Here is a 16,963-nt window from a genome sequence, read left to right on the forward strand (position 1 = left end):
TGGTCTATTGGCATAATTATTGCCCACAGTGCATTGAATTGCTACATGTATTGAGTGTTGAAATACTGCTACTGGCATTTTTATTTATTTATTTATTTTTATATATATAATGCTTTTGCCTTTCCTATACATCCCCCTTACGCAATTGCCTCTAGGGGCCCCTAAGGTATCTTTAAATATATTTTTAAAAACACACTCACCGCTTAGGATTGGAAGTTGGCAAGCACATTAAGAGCGCTTCAAGCCTTTGACAATGGCACTTCTCTTCGTCAGGGCTGCCACTATTTCCTTGGCAGTGTTTTTGTGTATGTGCAGCTCACTCACCCCCCACCCTCAGTGGAGGAGGAGGACAAGTTGGAAAAAAGGGGGGAGGGGGCGAATGGGCACATCTTGATTTCATATACGTAGTGCATAAAAAATTGAGATTGAGATGTACTCTCTGTTTCTGTCCTAGTTTTTTTGTGTGCTACATATAGGGAGTTTAGGCAACAGGCGGGGACACTGCTGCTGGTTTAGAAACCTGGCTGATAAGAACGGTTCAAGAAAGCACACATGTGCTCACTGTTGGCCCGTCTTCCAGGAAGTGCGTAAATATGCCGTTTGAACGCGTGAAAATAAAAGGAAACCTTCCAGCTCAAAGTTTTGACAAACTGGCCAACAATGTTGTCGGTGTCAGGTCTCGCTGACACTGTAGATATACAACTGCTTTAAACCTCATATCCTACAGTCTCACTTGCATTCGCCCAGAGGCAGAAAATACAGACTCTTATCTCATCTGCAAGTTCATAAACTGCAACCAGCAGGCATAAATGCTTCAAAGGGAGCTCCATTCGTTACAGCAATGGCACAAATATAACTAGCTGCCCTCTGTTACAGCAGGGTAGACCAGAGCTGATCGTACCTCCCCTCTCAATTTCATGAATCACTAAATTTATTTTTATTATTGTTATTCTTTTTGGGGGGGGGGGGGGGGGCAAGGGGAGAGTGCACGGTCTTCACAAGCTGCATTCTGCAAATCTACCTTTCCCCCAGTTCAAATTCATTGCTTCATCTATTTATTATTTGGTTAATGTTGTTTCTCTCCCCCTCAGCTCAAAAAGATATGCATTCATAATTTCACTCCCAACTGAACATGTCTTTATAAAACTCAGTGTCTTCTAGTGATTGTTTTCTCCTTCCTTTTAATTTCTCTCAGTTTTCTTTTTTTTTTTATGTGTTCGAACAGCATATCTCCTGTTTTCTCGTAGGACAGACTTGTGGTATTGTCAGCGCATGCTTGCAAGTTGTGAACCTTGTCAGCCAGGCTTCCTTCTAAAGCAGCAGCAGCTCCCCTCTATAAGAACCAAACGCCACCTCGTTTCCTTTTCTCTTCCTCTTTCATTTTGTGTAGGTTGCAGGGCAGTGGGCCCGAGCGGGCGCAGATCGGCGGGCTCATCATTGCTTTAACTGACGCATCTGCTTACATAGCGTTGATGTGCACTTTCACGGATAGAAAATCGGCTTCCATTCAGTGCTTCTCACCGCGATATTATTTGGTCCGGCGCATGTGCTCCGATATCGCATGCCAGACGACCACCAAGGGTTCGAACACTCCGAGCCGCTACACGTGCGCCCTCCCACCGCCGTCTCGGCTAGGGCAAGGGAGACACTGAAAGAACATTTATTTTGCTGGGACCCTACACAACAAGTTTAAACAACATGTCCGAATATAAATCTAATTGTAACACAATACGGGGCCAAATGATCGCCGGTGGCTACTGACGGCGCACTGCGACTGAGAGAACGAAGAACCCAGCTGATAGAGGCTACCTATCCTTCGACCCACGCCTGCCATCGTGCACCCCCAAAGCAGAAGAAATGGAAACAGAAAGAAACAGAAGAACAGACGGGGGCACAAATAGACAGCGCTGCATTGGGGCACTGAGATGGCTAAAGAGTGCGTGCACCCGCCGAGGCTGGCACTTGGACAAGCCGAAGTAATCGGCGGCCTGCGGTGGACAAAAGGGCAGCTGCTGGCACAGAGAAACATGTATGCATCTTCCAACGCCCCGACGTATTCTCCTCGAACCCCGTCTTGCGCACGCATACCCGGAGCGCACGCAAGCTGGGCCCGAATCCTGCCGAAAGGTTGGCCAGTGGGGAAAGCCCATTGACCTTCCCGTTGGCCGGATGACGGCCAGGTGTTTTATGACCTGCTGCAAACTGCCAACCCTCGGAAATGCAATGCAACGGCGCCACACAACTACCGTGAGCACCCATTTCTATGACATGTGCTTCTTGTAAATGAACCAATGATGCAATTACATTGCGCTGCCGATCCACTTGAGTGATTGGTGGAAATGCACCTGTGTTGCAGCATTTCACAATTTACGAGCGGGTCACACCCAGAGCTCCTCGTCTCCAACAGTTGTATTTTCGTTTGCGAGCAGGTGCATGCAACCCATGTCGCTCACAGGCACTTCTTTGTTGATGCTTCTTCGGGAGACTACTTCAGTCATCATATGCAGACCACAAATAAAAACTTGAAAATTGGCAACACATGTTACGGTGTCATATGAGAACGTTGTTATTCTGCATACATATAAAAGCATTTTGCAGCCATGTCCATACACTCTGATACTTTGACGCTGTTTCATTTACTAAAGGTAGGAAATGCTGTGTATGTGGGATTTTGTGCAAACAGGAGGCAGGATCTACACGCACTCGCTCACGTCGATGGCAAGCGGTGTCAGTGCAGCTGAGGGCTCACTTTTCTAAGAGCAAAACAAGCGTATAAAAGTGGATGCTATAGGCACTCAATACATCTTAGATAAAGGGTTAGAGTAGAATGTCGTAAAGTGCTCAAGAACTGCCCTTCAGAAACACCAGTCAACAAAAATCATGAGGCACGGAGCTCAGCGGTTTGCAGTCATTGTTTAATGCTAACTTACAGAAACGATCGCAGGTTCACCGCTCTTAGCATTGCAGTAAAATTTACAGTTGTGCCGAGTACGTGAGTTGGATACCAGTTCACTAACTTTTTTTCTCTGGATTTATTATTTCAGTTTTTGTGTGTGCATGCCCGCGTGTGGCGGTTTGCCTGACGTGGCAAAATATTGGTTGCAGCTTAGCTCAGCTAACCCTGGATATGCAAAACGAAAGCTTGGTTTAGCCTCGTTAAGTCTTGGTTTCACTTGATTAACCTTTGATTTAGCTGTAATTTTTATGCTTAGGCACACAATCATCATTAAGCCAGGTATGACAGCTGTGCCTAGGTCGGTGGCTAGACACAACTGCGATTAGGCTTGGGTAGACATGCATCGGTCGATGATGTGACGCCTGTTGTGCCACAGTGAAAGTGCAAGTGCTAGATATGCAAAGAGACGCTACACATGTGTAGCGTCGAAGGACAAAAAGACAGGGCACGAACGCGGTCGCTACATTGATCTCGACGGTGCGATGCCTGTTGCATTCCGGGCCCTCTCCAGTGAAGCAGCTCGTCGAGCAATATCCGCGGGGTGGTCAGACGCCGCTTGGTGGCGACGGCTCAAAGCCTCCTGCTCCCGCACAATGCTCAGAGAACACGGCCCGGCCTCGCTGTCATCCATGGTGAAGCTCACACCGACTAGGCAAGTGTAGTGCTCCTCTTAGCCAGGCGTGCTGCGAGTCATGTGGTCAGGGGGCGATCCAGCTGCGGAGAGCGCATGTGCCAAGCAGGCGAAGCTCGGTGCGGCTAGCTACGGGATGCGTTGCCAAGGCTATGGTGCAGCTGCTGTCAAATGGAGGTTAAACTGCTGGTGACGTCAAAACTTGGCTTAACACGGTTGGTGAAGCATTCGCTTTAATACCCTTTTTCACCACTTTTTCACCTGACAAGGCCAGGTGACAGAACCAGCAGTGCATCCTCACTTTTGCCGGACAGCCCCATCTGTCGGACCACCATCGGGTCATGCGTTTAAGTTGCGCTCTTTGGAGCCTGCTCTCTTGGAGAGCACGTGTAAAAACAACAGAATAAAAGTAGTGCAAACACCATGCAATAAATATACCTATATGCATGATTTCATTCTGTTTACTGCGTTATGCTGTTACACAAAGGACAAAATAAAAGAAAAAGTGACACACATGTGCGGAAACTTTGAAGTGGTTATAATTAGCTAGCGCATGTCAAATATATAGAACAGGATAAGGTGACTGAAAGTGAATACAAAACATGAAATTAAAGATGAAAATGAAAGTAATTTAAGAGCATCTAATTTCACAATGACAAGTATGGCTTGTCATTGAACGATGTCATACTTGTCATACCATGTCATACCAACTAGCCCCAGTCGAAGCCTAATTTAACTGTACACGTGACTCGACGGTCCAATAGGTGTGGCTGTCAAGTGGTAGGGAGGATACAGTGCCTGCTGTCGTTTGCCCTTTTCAGATCTAAGTGGCCTAAAGATTTTGTCATGTCAAACAAACTGCCACAAGAAAAAGAAAATAAAAACAGATGCAGTGACAATATTGCAGGAATCAGGGACTGTGCCACGACGCCATCGTTGGAAATTGCCTGTCTACTTTTTTAGTTGTAATATTAACCACTGCCTGCCAACTGTTCGAATTTTTTCCACATGATTTCTGTTGATTTTGGCATTCTGAAGGCCCATTCTTACAAACTTTATATTAATTTCATTCTTTCATTTATAACGCATTTAACACTTTGTGGGGGTCCCACCCATATTCTTGGGACAAAGGAACGACAACACAGTGCAAACAATTACAAGAGCTTTTATTGCACCTTTCATACACTAGCTAACCGAATTGCTATCCACAGAATGTGCCGATAGGTACGCGACAAATCTAGGAAGTTCGACTCACCGCAACCGGATATCAAGCGAATATGTTCACCCCATGCTGAACACCAATGCCTATTCACATGCGCGGTCACACGAACGGTGGTGCGTTCGAACGATCATGTTCGTCCATTTCGGTGTTCCCAAGCCCAAGAACCGCTCCTATTCACCCCCAGTGGTGACCCCGCTATTAGGTGGCATTAGCAGCCCAACACTGGCGCCATCTATTGTAATGTGTTGCACTCACATCGACCACCACTGGCACAAAGCCATGCGGCAAAGCCGGATTACAGGAGACTCGACACAACATAAGGGACAACATGCGTGAGAGTCGAGCACCCCCACATATTCGAGCGACTTCTATATGGCTCTTTAATAGCAAGGCCTTAGCCATGCTGGCACTTATTACGATCCAAATGAGCACAAAATTCCAGCCAGTGGTGTGGGATTCCGCTCATGGATTCTTCTGTGTGGAAGAATCACCCCTATTTTTTTTTTTGGGTTGCATGTTCTCTATAGTTCTGTGTAATATATTTTTGCATACATTGTCTATGTATTTGCACAGGGATGTTTTTATTTTTTTTTTAACTGTCATGCTCGCTGAATGTTTCATTTCCTCTTCCATTGATTTCTGGCTTTCGTAGTAGTTCGTAATTGTGACTCGTGTTTTTACTGTATTGTGATTTGTATTGCCCTCTTGCTTGCACTCTGTAGCTGGTAGTGTTTTTATATATAAGTAAATAAAATTCTGATCTGTTGCAGAACTGCAGGGTGGAGGCACGAAAATTTTTCTTTTAATGAAGCTTTTTTGCTCAGCATCGATCCTTCTTTCACACTTGTCTTGGACTGAAAAATTTTATGCATACTGACGAACCCGGAACTCAGCAATTTGATTACACATTGTAAACAGTTCTATGGGATCGAATATGTTCTTCAATGTGAAAATTCCTCTGGAGCATCGTCACAAGAGATGATTCAGTGAGCCATGTTGCATCGCTGTGATTGAGCAAATCGGAGCATTAATGGGCTGCAAGGTTGCTCTGCATGTTTCAATGTGGGCAGTGGTGCTTATTGCGGACTATCTCACAGACGCCCGAAGCTGAGGAGCTGGCCCTGGTGAGCGTGCAGCTGGCTTCCAGGTTCCTCTTCCAGACGGCGTTCCACACCAAGAAAACACTCAGGTAACAACCGTTGAACTGTGTGTGTCTCCTCGTGGCAACATCCTGTGCACAAAACAGCAGTTGCATTATTCAATGGTGTCACACTCCCATTGACCCTAAGGTATTTGGCGAGGCACCGGTTGATTCGGACAACTCTCCGAGAATGCCGAGCACCATGCAGCACAAGTTAGCAGCACTGTCAGTAATTCACAAAGCACCAGCCAAAGGTCAAATGTATTCAATTCGAAGTTGTTACAGCTTGAAAGATCGTAAAAGTAGGTAAAAGTAAGCACGAACATGAGGCCTTCAGCCAGCGTTTATGTCATGCTCGGCATGACATGTAAAGGCAAGAAAGAAAAAGGGAATCCTGACATTGGCGCAAGAGAATTCTTATCAGTTTCCACAGCCAAACCGCACAAGTGACACATGCTGCTCCTTTCTTTGCTATCGCGTGTGCTTTGAAAATTTCACATGTCCTTTGATTTTGATACTTTTTTAACATGGTTGCACCGCTCAGCTTTTGTTTGCAATGCGTGGCAAGGTTGCTGCCTGTCCCTGTTTTTGAAGATTTTTGATGTTTCCCCAGCCAGTCGTTAACGCAGCGGCCAGTGTCTGAGAAGGATGTGGAATGCATTTGTCGGGAGCTGGCTGCATGCAGATACTCTTTGTCATTTGTGGACTCTGCTCAATGGCAGCTGTCGTGTCCAGTTCAGGCAAGCACTCTTCCCACACAGGTGCCTCCTTGTGTTGGGCTTCAGGTTCGGCCCACACACAAGTGGCACACGTCCTGGCACGAAAGTGGATGTCAAAGACCACAAGGTCCGAGGGTTGTGTACAGAATTTCTTCCATAGGCTGTAACTGGTAATTTTGAACGGTGGCCGCAGGACTACGGCGCACCAGCTGTAGGAACGATGCCTCGGCACTCCACCACGCGTGGCACACGCCTGCCTCATCCACATTAGACATGCTCGAGGAAACAAGGGATGGCAACCATGTGTACGCTTGGGAAGCATTTATTACGCTTGCAACTTCGAGCAGGTCAGCTAGCCATCACCGAGGGATTCCTCAAAGAGAATTGTAGGTCAGGTAAAGAAAGGCTTCTGACCTACCAGCTGGGCTACAAGCCACTGCGGCATCTGCCAAAGCAGAAACACGGCTGACTAAACACGTGCAGGAAGACGGGAGCGGAGACGTCGCACTGACACACAGAGCCTTGGGCAATGTAGGTCTCGCCGACGTGCCCGGTGGAGCCGATAGCATTTGCGATTTCCGTGCACCGCCTGCCAAAGGGAAGTTTCCATCCTCTCCTGAAACCTACCGGTGCACTGACGCGATGTCTGCCTTGTGCTCGGCCGTTATAGACACGAGGATTGCCACCACACTTAATACTGGCAGCCTCGTATATGCGCAGTGCCTGCAGCACGTGATAGCAGGTATTTGAATGAGTGTACTTTGCCCTTTGCTGTCCTTGTGAACAAGTTTCCCATGGGAAGCCGAAACACATTTTACCTTGGTCAACACTGTATGTATTATTACCGTATTTACTCGCATAATAATCGCACTTTTCGTCAAAAAAATTGAGAAAATTCAGGGGTGCAATCATTACGCGGATTAAATTTCCCACGAAAAGAAACATTTTCTTTTTTCATCCTGCATTCGCTGCGGGGTGACAAGCAAGAGGCTGCCACTCTCAGAGCCGGACACCAAAACAAAAATGGCGGCAGGCGGAGCAAGCCAAACGCGCCGAACGCGATTTTTTTTCTTCTCGTGAGTACATTACGTACATTGAAACAGTTTCTTCCGTGTCGGTAATGAATAATATTGCTAATATCAGCAAGTTTACAACAATAACGTAGCCATGTCCTCTTTGAGGGGACAGAAACAGAGATGTGCGCGCTGCCAGTGACATAGAAACACAAATCAGGCATGCTGCGGAAACTGGGGCATTTCTCTTCACTGCTATCCTAATACGGCATGTTTCCTCTCAAGGTGGGCGAATATCTTAGCTGCGTTACAAGCGTCGGCGTATGAATAGGGTACACTTCTAACGTATCAGCGTAAACATGGCCACTGTCGTTGCCGCTCGCGATTTGTTGCGTGCCCACGAGTACAGACAAGAAGAATCAAAAGGCGCCCTTTATGTTGTTGTTGTTGACGAAAACCATTATGAAGCCTTCAAGTAATAAAGCCGAGGCAAGTTTGGTTATAGCTTTTTTTTTTCATGGAAGTGCGTAAAGTGATGAAAGGAATGAAATGGGGCATCTGCTTAAGTATGTTGAGTGCATGCAGACCACTTGGCATGTCTTCAAGAGTCATTCACGTAGCATTCGACAGATGGTAAGCGCGATCATCATTAGCTAAACTTGGCACACGACATATCGCTGCGACATGTGCAGGGTGTGATCACTACACAGGAAAGGAAAAAAATCGAATTTTGATGACAAAATTCAGGGGTGCGATCATTACGCGAGTGCAATCATGATGCAAGTACGAGTAAAAGTAAAGTACGAGTACGAGTATGCAAGCAAAATTACAACTACCATATTGGTAGTTGTAATTTTCCCTGACTGGACAAGATTGTGGATCATTCCATGCCAAATCAACCGCCGTGTTTTTGACTGCACGTATATATAGTTGAACAAAATTTCACATGTTTATCGATGTTCAGAACTCATTCTCCACATTTATTTTTCTTCCCGAAAGTTTTCTAGCATTTTGGCAAAATATCGATCTAGACCACCTGAGCTAGAAGTCACCAGTCAACAGATTTCTTCTTTTTTTTTTTTTTTTTCAAAAGCACATTGCATGATCTGAGCATTCAGATTGTGTGTAGGGCAAGACAATGAAGTGGTGTGACTGCCAAAATAACCAATGTTTCTAATATTTGAAAACTTTGAGTGCTTTCGACACCGGCAAACCGGCAAAACTGAGTAAAATTGCAGTTTTAATTTTTTGTTGGAATACAGAACGATCCAGACGGCACAAATTAAATACATTGTAATGAGGAAGAACGCCTGGACGTAGGCAGCAGGATTGCCAACAGCATCGCGCGCCGCAGATGCACGAGCGCTCTACCCATCATCGGCCCATCGTGTAATGAACCCAGTCGACATAGTATAACCCAGAAATATTCGAAACTTTGAAGACTGAAACTGATATTTTTTTCTCAAAAAGCTTGGTGTTCAAGGTCAAACTTTGGTGGTTGGCCTGAAAGTATCTGATACATCATTACTCATCATTACATTACATTTACTCATCATTACTCATAGTCATTACATTTTGTTTTCCCACACCCCTTAAATAAAGGCATCTGTCTCACAAATTATGGCAGGGAGAAGTTGCATGCACAAAACAAGCATTTATATTTAGAGGCACAAAACAAGCATTTATATTTAGAGCATAGACTGTCATGACACAGGCCGCAGGAGTTGCAAAAAGTCCACGCCTTTAGGGATACCATGTTATAATCAAGACACCACATTTTAGGCTCTTATGCATGCCAAGCAGGCAACCTGCCTTTCCAACACAATTTATTTCCCACACACACACACAAAAAAAATAATCCCAACTAAGCACGAAAAATAAGTTATTTTCACAAGTGCCTTATCACTGGTAGAATGCTATGATTTTCTAGCTGTAGTTTTTTTACTGCACCTTGAAGGATTTCATATTTGACAAGGGTTACGCACTGAAATGCTTTGTCGCCAAAACTGTTTTGGGTGCAGTACATTTTCACTTTGTTCAAGCATCTATTTGCAAGGCATATCTGGTGTGGGGTCTTCATCGTCAGATCTGTCTTCAGTAGCAAGCTCCGTGCCACTGCACACCGCTGTGGCAATCACATTGTTAGTGCTCACTTCCTCACAGGCAACCAGCTCATTCTCACTGGCATAGTCTTCAAAGGTGTCTATTGGAGAAACAGAGTTGCTATCGGTGAAGCTGGACCACATGTCAGTGTTGACTGCTTCAACAACGAACTCTCTTCTCATCAGCTTCAAAAGCTTCAGCATTATGCACAAAGCCAGCCACTTGAAAGTGCTTGCTTATTGTTGTGACTTTCAATCGACAACCGGGTCAATTGCGCCCCTTAAATTCATGTTAAGAGGCTCGTGCTGTTGTATATCAACAGGGTGTCTACCAACCGGGAAAACCGGGAATTCTCAGGGGTTTTTAATCATCTGAAAGTACTCAGGGAAAACTCAGGGAATTTGTGCTTCTATCAGGGAAAATTAGCTGTAATTTTATTGAAGGGGAACGAAAGTCGCAGTAATGCTGGCTCGCGCAACAGAGAGGGATCGTAACAAATAGTCTTTTGATGCTGTGTCGTGCTGGAGAAGTTGCCAGTGTACAGTCAATGGCCGACTTTCCGGACGCCCAACGGCTCTGTGGCACCATCACGTACTCCATAGAGTCAATGTCTAAAAACGTCTGAAATTTCGGACGCAAGAGCCCTTCGCCGTCCGATTTTCCGGACTTCTTGCTGTGACCGCAGGTCCACAATGGCATTAATGAAAGCCACCACTGCCGCCGTCGCAAACACTAGGCCTAGCTGCTTCAACGTTCAATATTAAGCTTCTTGCCGTTCGGCGCCGTGTTTTTCATTGAAAGAATTCGCCGCTGTAAGCAATGGCACCGACTCCATCTTTGTGGTCCTCGCGATTGGCTTCGAAGCTCAGAAAGTACGACGCGTTGCATAATGCCGGTTTCCAAACGTAAGCTTTGCCTCAATACAGAAGTGTTACGCGGTGAAGCGTAACAAGCACGGGAAGGGGCAATTGTCACTGGACCCAGTATCTATTCATTAATTATACATGCGTCCATCCGCCAGCTCCTGTCACAGTACAGGCACTGATATGCCTAATAAGCGTGCTGGTAGGCCATTTCGGTTGTGCCTGTGCCGATTTCAGCCTTTAATGGCAGTAAAAGACATGCATTCATTTTTTCGGACTGCCCAATTTTACGGACGTTCATGCAGCCCTTAGGGAGTCCGAAAAATCGTATGTGCACTGTACAGCTGATGAAGAAAATGCTTCAAATGGTCCGTGGGGCGAACGTGTGGTGGAAGGAGGGCGAGAACAGAAAGGATCTATGCATTGAGGAATGAACGGGAAAGAAAGCCTGTTGCCACTTTTTCAAATAGCTTGAGCTCAAAAAACGAAGTGTTGGCTGATGCCGGAGTGCAGGTGTCCCTCATCCAAACCAAAATAAACTCTTTAAAGCAGTGAAACGCAACACTGAGGCGTTGTGCGCGGGCTGAGAGTATGTCAGGAGAGTTGAGGTTGACACACCAGATGTTGAGAATCTAATTTGTAACAAAGTTCGGGCCTCGCCTCGCACAAGAGAGCTTGCTATAAATTGATGAAAGTAGCTCATACAACCTTCAGTCACGGCGTCCACATTTGTAGATGCAACCTGTTTTTGCCATTTCTGTGCAGTGATAGCAAGGAATAGAGCATGAAGGTTAAGCTTACGGCAAATTGAAGATTCTGATAACCTAAATTACTTCCATTTTGCTTCTGAGTGATATGTATCGTTACGGAGTATCGCTTTGTTGAAGGCACTACCATGTTTTACATGACACTTGATGTGGGGCATGTCGGTAGCAACCTTGAAATATATATTTCTTTTCTTTCTTGAAATGCTTGAGGTTAATAAATAACTTGTGCATGTAATTTGAGCGAGGGATTTAATCCTTTTTATGAAGAAACGTACAATCACTTACTTTACAATATTCAAATATTTAGTTACTCTGTAATTATAATGACTCATCATAAAGTCGTCAAAGAGTCTTTCTATCACCTTGATTTGCTTTCAGTGGAGTCTCAAGCACCACCTATGTTTCACACATACGTATCAACAGTTGATCATAATTCCTGAGTGAAGTAGATATTCGAAAACATGTGCTTATGTATGCATCTTGTTTTATTCGTATTTGAGAATGTTCCACTCGATTTGCAATGAGTTCTACCATTTCTTTCAAAGATATTTTATTCGCTGTGCATTTTACTAACGCCTCGCTTCAATCTTTTTTGAATAATACTATAAATGATGCTCCCTACTATTCAAATTGAATTAAGTCATTTTTACCACACTTACTGGAGAGTGACAGCATCGGGCGACATAGTGTCAGCCTATCTTCACGTAAAACAAAGTTGTGTGTCACTCGTAATTTTGCAAAGGCACTCAGGGAAACCCTGGAAAACTCGGGGAATTTGGGAATGTCAACTTGGTAGACACCCATGTCAAGCAGGACCCTTTTGCAAATGCGTGTCCAGTGTGTCTTCACAGTAGCAGACAGCCTTATTCAAAAGGCTAAAAAAAATTATGGGGTTTTACGTGCCAAAACCACTTTCTGATTATGAGGCACGCCGTAGTGGAGGACTCCGGAAATTTCGACCACCTGGGGTTCTTTAACGTGCACCTAAATCTAAGTACACGGGTGTTTTCGCATTTCGCCCCCATCGAAATGCGGCCGCCGTGGCCGGGATTCGATCCCGCGACCTCGTGCTCAGCAGCCCAACACCATAGCCACTGAGCAACCACGGCGGGTATTCAAAAGGCTGTCTCTTGAAGGGCCCCTCACCGGGCCACACAGAAAACTTTGATTATGCACTGGAAGTTGTTACTTGTCCTCTAGGGAGCGTTCTGCCACAATATTTTTTTCCAGATCGGCTCATTAATTGCCAAAGTAGAAATATTTCAGTGCCACGAACACATGACTTCAAGAGGCGAGCATTACCGCCAACATAACGCTCTCTCCACTGGCCCCGTCCAGCCTCCGCGAGCGAAATTTCTTCCCTGCGTTCTCCCATATCAGACCTCAAGGATCACGTGATGCATACATCATGGGCCCTGCCTTCATTTTATATTTCTCCTTGCTTTTCTTGCGGCGCGGCGCACTTCCGATGACAGCGCCGTACGCGAGCTGTTGTAATTGTCTTGTTTCACACAGCACACAATTTTGTGCGCTGTGCACGAGGACACCTGACCAGCGCTATGAGTCAGTGCTACACGAATACTGAGGCAGGCACAAGTGAATCACAGAGCATGATCACGCGCTGGAACACGGTAGAAAATGCACAGTGTGGAGAAAAATGTTTGACGAAATTACTACAAAAGTTATCATGATTTCTGAGCAAAGCAATGCTTTCCGTAAGACTGTTCCGGAGACAGATAGCACAAGGCAGTGGTGAAAAGTCAAATGCTCGCATCGCGCCGTCTACACGGGCATAGCTGAAATTATTGTGCAGTCTGTGCTATGTGAATGCGTGGTGTTTCAAGCATGGTAGGGATAATCTAGAAGAGTGAATGAATTTATGGAATAACAACAGCAATGCAATGTCACGGCGAGTACTCAATGACTGCAACAATAGTTTGGTTTTGATCTGCATTATGCTAGACTGGGCGCTGTAATTATAAGCAATGAAACGACTTGCCCTATTCTGAATGATTTCCAACGCTTCAGTTACCATATTTACTCGAATCTAACATACACTTCTTTTCTGATAAAACAGGTCCAAAATTTGCATGCGCATTACAATCAAGTACGACTCTAAATCTGCGTTACCATATTGCTATCGGCATTTCGAGATGGCCACCTCGTACGCGCTTGGCCTCTAGCTGCCATAGCTTCTTCCATGTGCTGTAGTACGTGTGCTCAGGCAATGTTTTGTTTGGCTTGGGTTAGCACACAGTCCATCTTCCCGGTCTTCCCGTTTTCTGCAATTGCTCTATCAGCATAGAAGTGCAGACTGCGAAGACATGCCGAGTTCATCCCGATGCCACATTTAAAATGAAAGCGATCACTGTGTGGAGACGGATGGAAAGTGGACCACGTTACAGGCATTCTGATTTCCTGACACTTCTGTGCGGGACTGGGGCAAACAAGAGAGACGTTCTACACCAGTGGGTGCTAAGTGTGGTGCGGCCGCGCGGCCCCTATCTTGAAAGCGATCTGTGACGGAGACAAGAGTCTGCGCATCTAGGCACACTGCGCTGTGTTCTTGTCGCTTACTTCACATTGAAGCAAGGGGCCACGCAAAGGCTAATTCCCTCGCTCCTGCTACAGCACTTCCTCACTCCAGCATATTGATAGTTTCCGCAGTCATTGAGTGAGTCGGGTTCATGTTTGCTTGTGCGCGCGTGACACCATGCTTGTTAATTTAGTTAACCCATGTTTAAAAATTTATGCGGCCAATAAGACTACTATCCTTACTTTTCGTGTAGCTGTCCACTAATTTCCTATTGTAACCAATGCTTCACTGTTCGGGAAAAACTGTGACTTTCTTTTATTTATCGCAACTTTAGTGCATTGGGAGTAAATCCTTGTTTTTTTCAAATGAGAGAAAGTTCTATTTCTGTCTGAAAGAATGAGGTGTGCGGTACTGTAAAGGACTTTCTTTACTTAAGTCACGGCAAATGGGTGCGCGTTACAATTAAGGGCGGTTTTTGTTTTCTGTCACGGAAAACAGTGCACGTTACAATCGATGGCACATTAGAATCGAGTAAATACGGTAGGTATTGCTGGTATGGAGACCAAATGAGAGATGCGTACTCAAGCTGAGATCGCAAAAACATTTAAGTAAGCCAGATTATGCAAGGCAGATGTAACAGTGCTGTGCAAGTTCCGGCGCAAGAGCCCTAATGATTTGGATACATTGGCATAGACACGCATAATGGGCTCAGACCAGGCACGTATCCAAGGGGGGGGGCCCGGAGGGCCCCCCCCCCCCCTTTTTACTTATCCGGCCAAGGCACCACTCCTCATACATTTCGAAAGCGTCGACAAATCAGTGTACTCGGCGGCCAACATTTTGCTGCCTTTTACAGCAAAAGCAGTGTACGACTAACTTCCGCAGTTTTTTTTGGCGTGCGTTAACAGAAAAAAATCATTATGTGGGCCGATCCTGGTGATAGTGCAAAAAGGGTCGAAGATCAATGGCACATACCCCTGTGGACTTGGGAACCTATAACACGACCTTCGGAATCTTCAGGATGGGCCCATATATGGGGAGTGCTTAACGCCTGCTTCACCTCCACCGCGGGTCGGCCCGGCATTGCACTACCTTCGGGATGGATCCACATGAGGGGAGCGCTTAACGCCTGCTTCACCTCCGTCCCGGTGGGCGTGGTATTGGAATATGTTCGGGATCGGCCTACGTATGAGGAGTTCTTAATGCCTGCTTCATCTCCACCGCGGGTCGGCCCGGCATCGCACCACTTTCAGGATTGGCCCACGCATGCGGGGTTCTTAACGCCTGCTTCACCTCCGCCGCGGGTTGGCTCGATATTGCACTATCTTCAGGCCGACCCGCTGTGGATGTGAAACACTTTGCTTTTCGTTTGCGAGCTTTGACTGTCGTCATCTTTCGCTGCCATTCCATCTCCACGCTGTGGAATTGTGGTCAATTTTTTCACTCCTTTTGGATAGCGGTAGTTATCAGCATCTCCTGGGGTGTGGAGGCCAGTTTTTTCATCGATTCAGTGCCCGTGCGATTAACTCAAAATTAATTCAGTTGTCACCATCTATTGCAGTAGGCAGGGCGTAGTTGATTGTTTTTATTATGATATTTTATTTTATTTATAATGCCCAACACAATTTTTATGTCACTATTTATTCAACGATCACGCGCATCCCTGTTGCTTCATTAGTTCAACCTTCTTTCTTTAGACTGATCCAGCGCCAGGAAAGGGATTCGGTTCATAGTCAGCTGGTCTGTATGCTCGTGGAACGAGTTGTGGCTGGAGAAAATGCCAGTTGTGTTTAACTTTTCCTTTTGCTTCATTATTTGCTCGACAACAGAGCATGGCAGACATGGTCTGGCTACCTCCAGCTGGAGTCGCTCTAGCCACGTCACCCACTGCTGATGGTTGCCTCCTGGCGCATCTACTTTTAGGCAGCCAAGATGCCTTTACTTGTGACAGTGTTGATGCAATAAGCGATTGTTTATTAAATTCTTGATGCATTCGATAATTTTACACACAGTTAATTAAAACGTTTTTTTGCACTCTCATGTGAGGGTGGACCATCGTGGTCGGGCCAGAGAGTAGACGACGATTGCTGTGACGCCCATGTATTTTTTGTGCAGGGGTTCTGCCTCAGACTGGTACGAGGTGCTGTGCGTGCACCTGCGGCATTCTCGCAATGTGCGGCTCTGGTTTGCAAGCCAGGTGCTGTTTGCACACCCTCATCGGCTGGCCGAGTACTTGCTCGAGTGCCCCACCACAGAGGTGAGCTGCATGCAGGGAGTGCGCCCACGCTTGTTTCTCGAGTGTCCCTTCCACGAAGGCAGAGTGCCTGTTTTCATGTCAGACTGGGTGCACTGTTCGGTGTTTCAAATGCCAGTCAGAGCTGCTGACAAGGTAGTGTCTTGCATGGCTGCACCCTGGTTCGGGAGATCGAACAGCGCTGAACATCTCTTGCAAATGTGCCAGCCACAGTTGAGCACACTGCGGGCTAATGCAAAATCGGCATGACAAATAAATGCAGCAATGACATAGAGGTAGAGCATCCGCCTCGCGTGCAAGAGGACCGTGGTTTGAATCCTGGTGCCGCGCAATTTTCCACTGGACTAAAAAAAAAATTGGGTGTTGATAAAATTGCATAAACAGGCCTGGAGTGCGGCCTGATCCTGGAGACCAGAACCGGTAATGCACTCCCTCACCAGAGCAGGATTGGCCACCCTGGTGCAGTCTTGGCCATAACCTCCTATATGAATACAACAATCAAAACCCAGCCCTCGGTCCCTAGCAGCTGCGAAGCAACTGACCACAGCAGCGGTCAGACCTATGACACAGCAGAGGGTGCTAAGAATCCCTGGATCAGGACAGGCCGCCATTGGAATCTGAACCTGGCAATGTTTAACGCTAGAACGTTATCTAGTGAGGCAAGCCTAGCAGTGCTATCATTACTAACATGGATAAGATAGTTCAAGTGGCTGAAGAGTTCTATAGATACTTATACAGTACCGGTGACAACCACGAAG

General features: G+C 46.1%; 1 protein-coding gene across 8 annotated transcripts in view; it reads left to right on the top strand.

The window, feature by feature from the left end:
• faf (ubiquitin carboxyl-terminal hydrolase-like faf) overlaps nucleotides 1–16,963 on the top strand; it is a 607,534-nt gene that overhangs the window by 515,681 nt on the left and 74,890 nt on the right. For all 8 annotated transcript variants that reach the window (XM_072286629.1, XM_072286626.1, XM_072286628.1 and 5 more), the window contains 2 exons: nucleotides 5,907–5,998; nucleotides 16,067–16,208. In XM_072286629.1, coding sequence (XP_072142730.1) covers nucleotides 5,907–5,998; nucleotides 16,067–16,208 — 234 coding nt within the window. The remainder of the gene's footprint in view (nucleotides 1–5,906; nucleotides 5,999–16,066; nucleotides 16,209–16,963) is intronic.

This window comes from Dermacentor andersoni, chromosome 2 (assembly GCF_023375885.2).
Source record: "Dermacentor andersoni chromosome 2, qqDerAnde1_hic_scaffold, whole genome shotgun sequence".
Lineage (NCBI taxonomy): Eukaryota > Metazoa > Arthropoda > Arachnida > Ixodida > Ixodidae > Dermacentor > Dermacentor andersoni.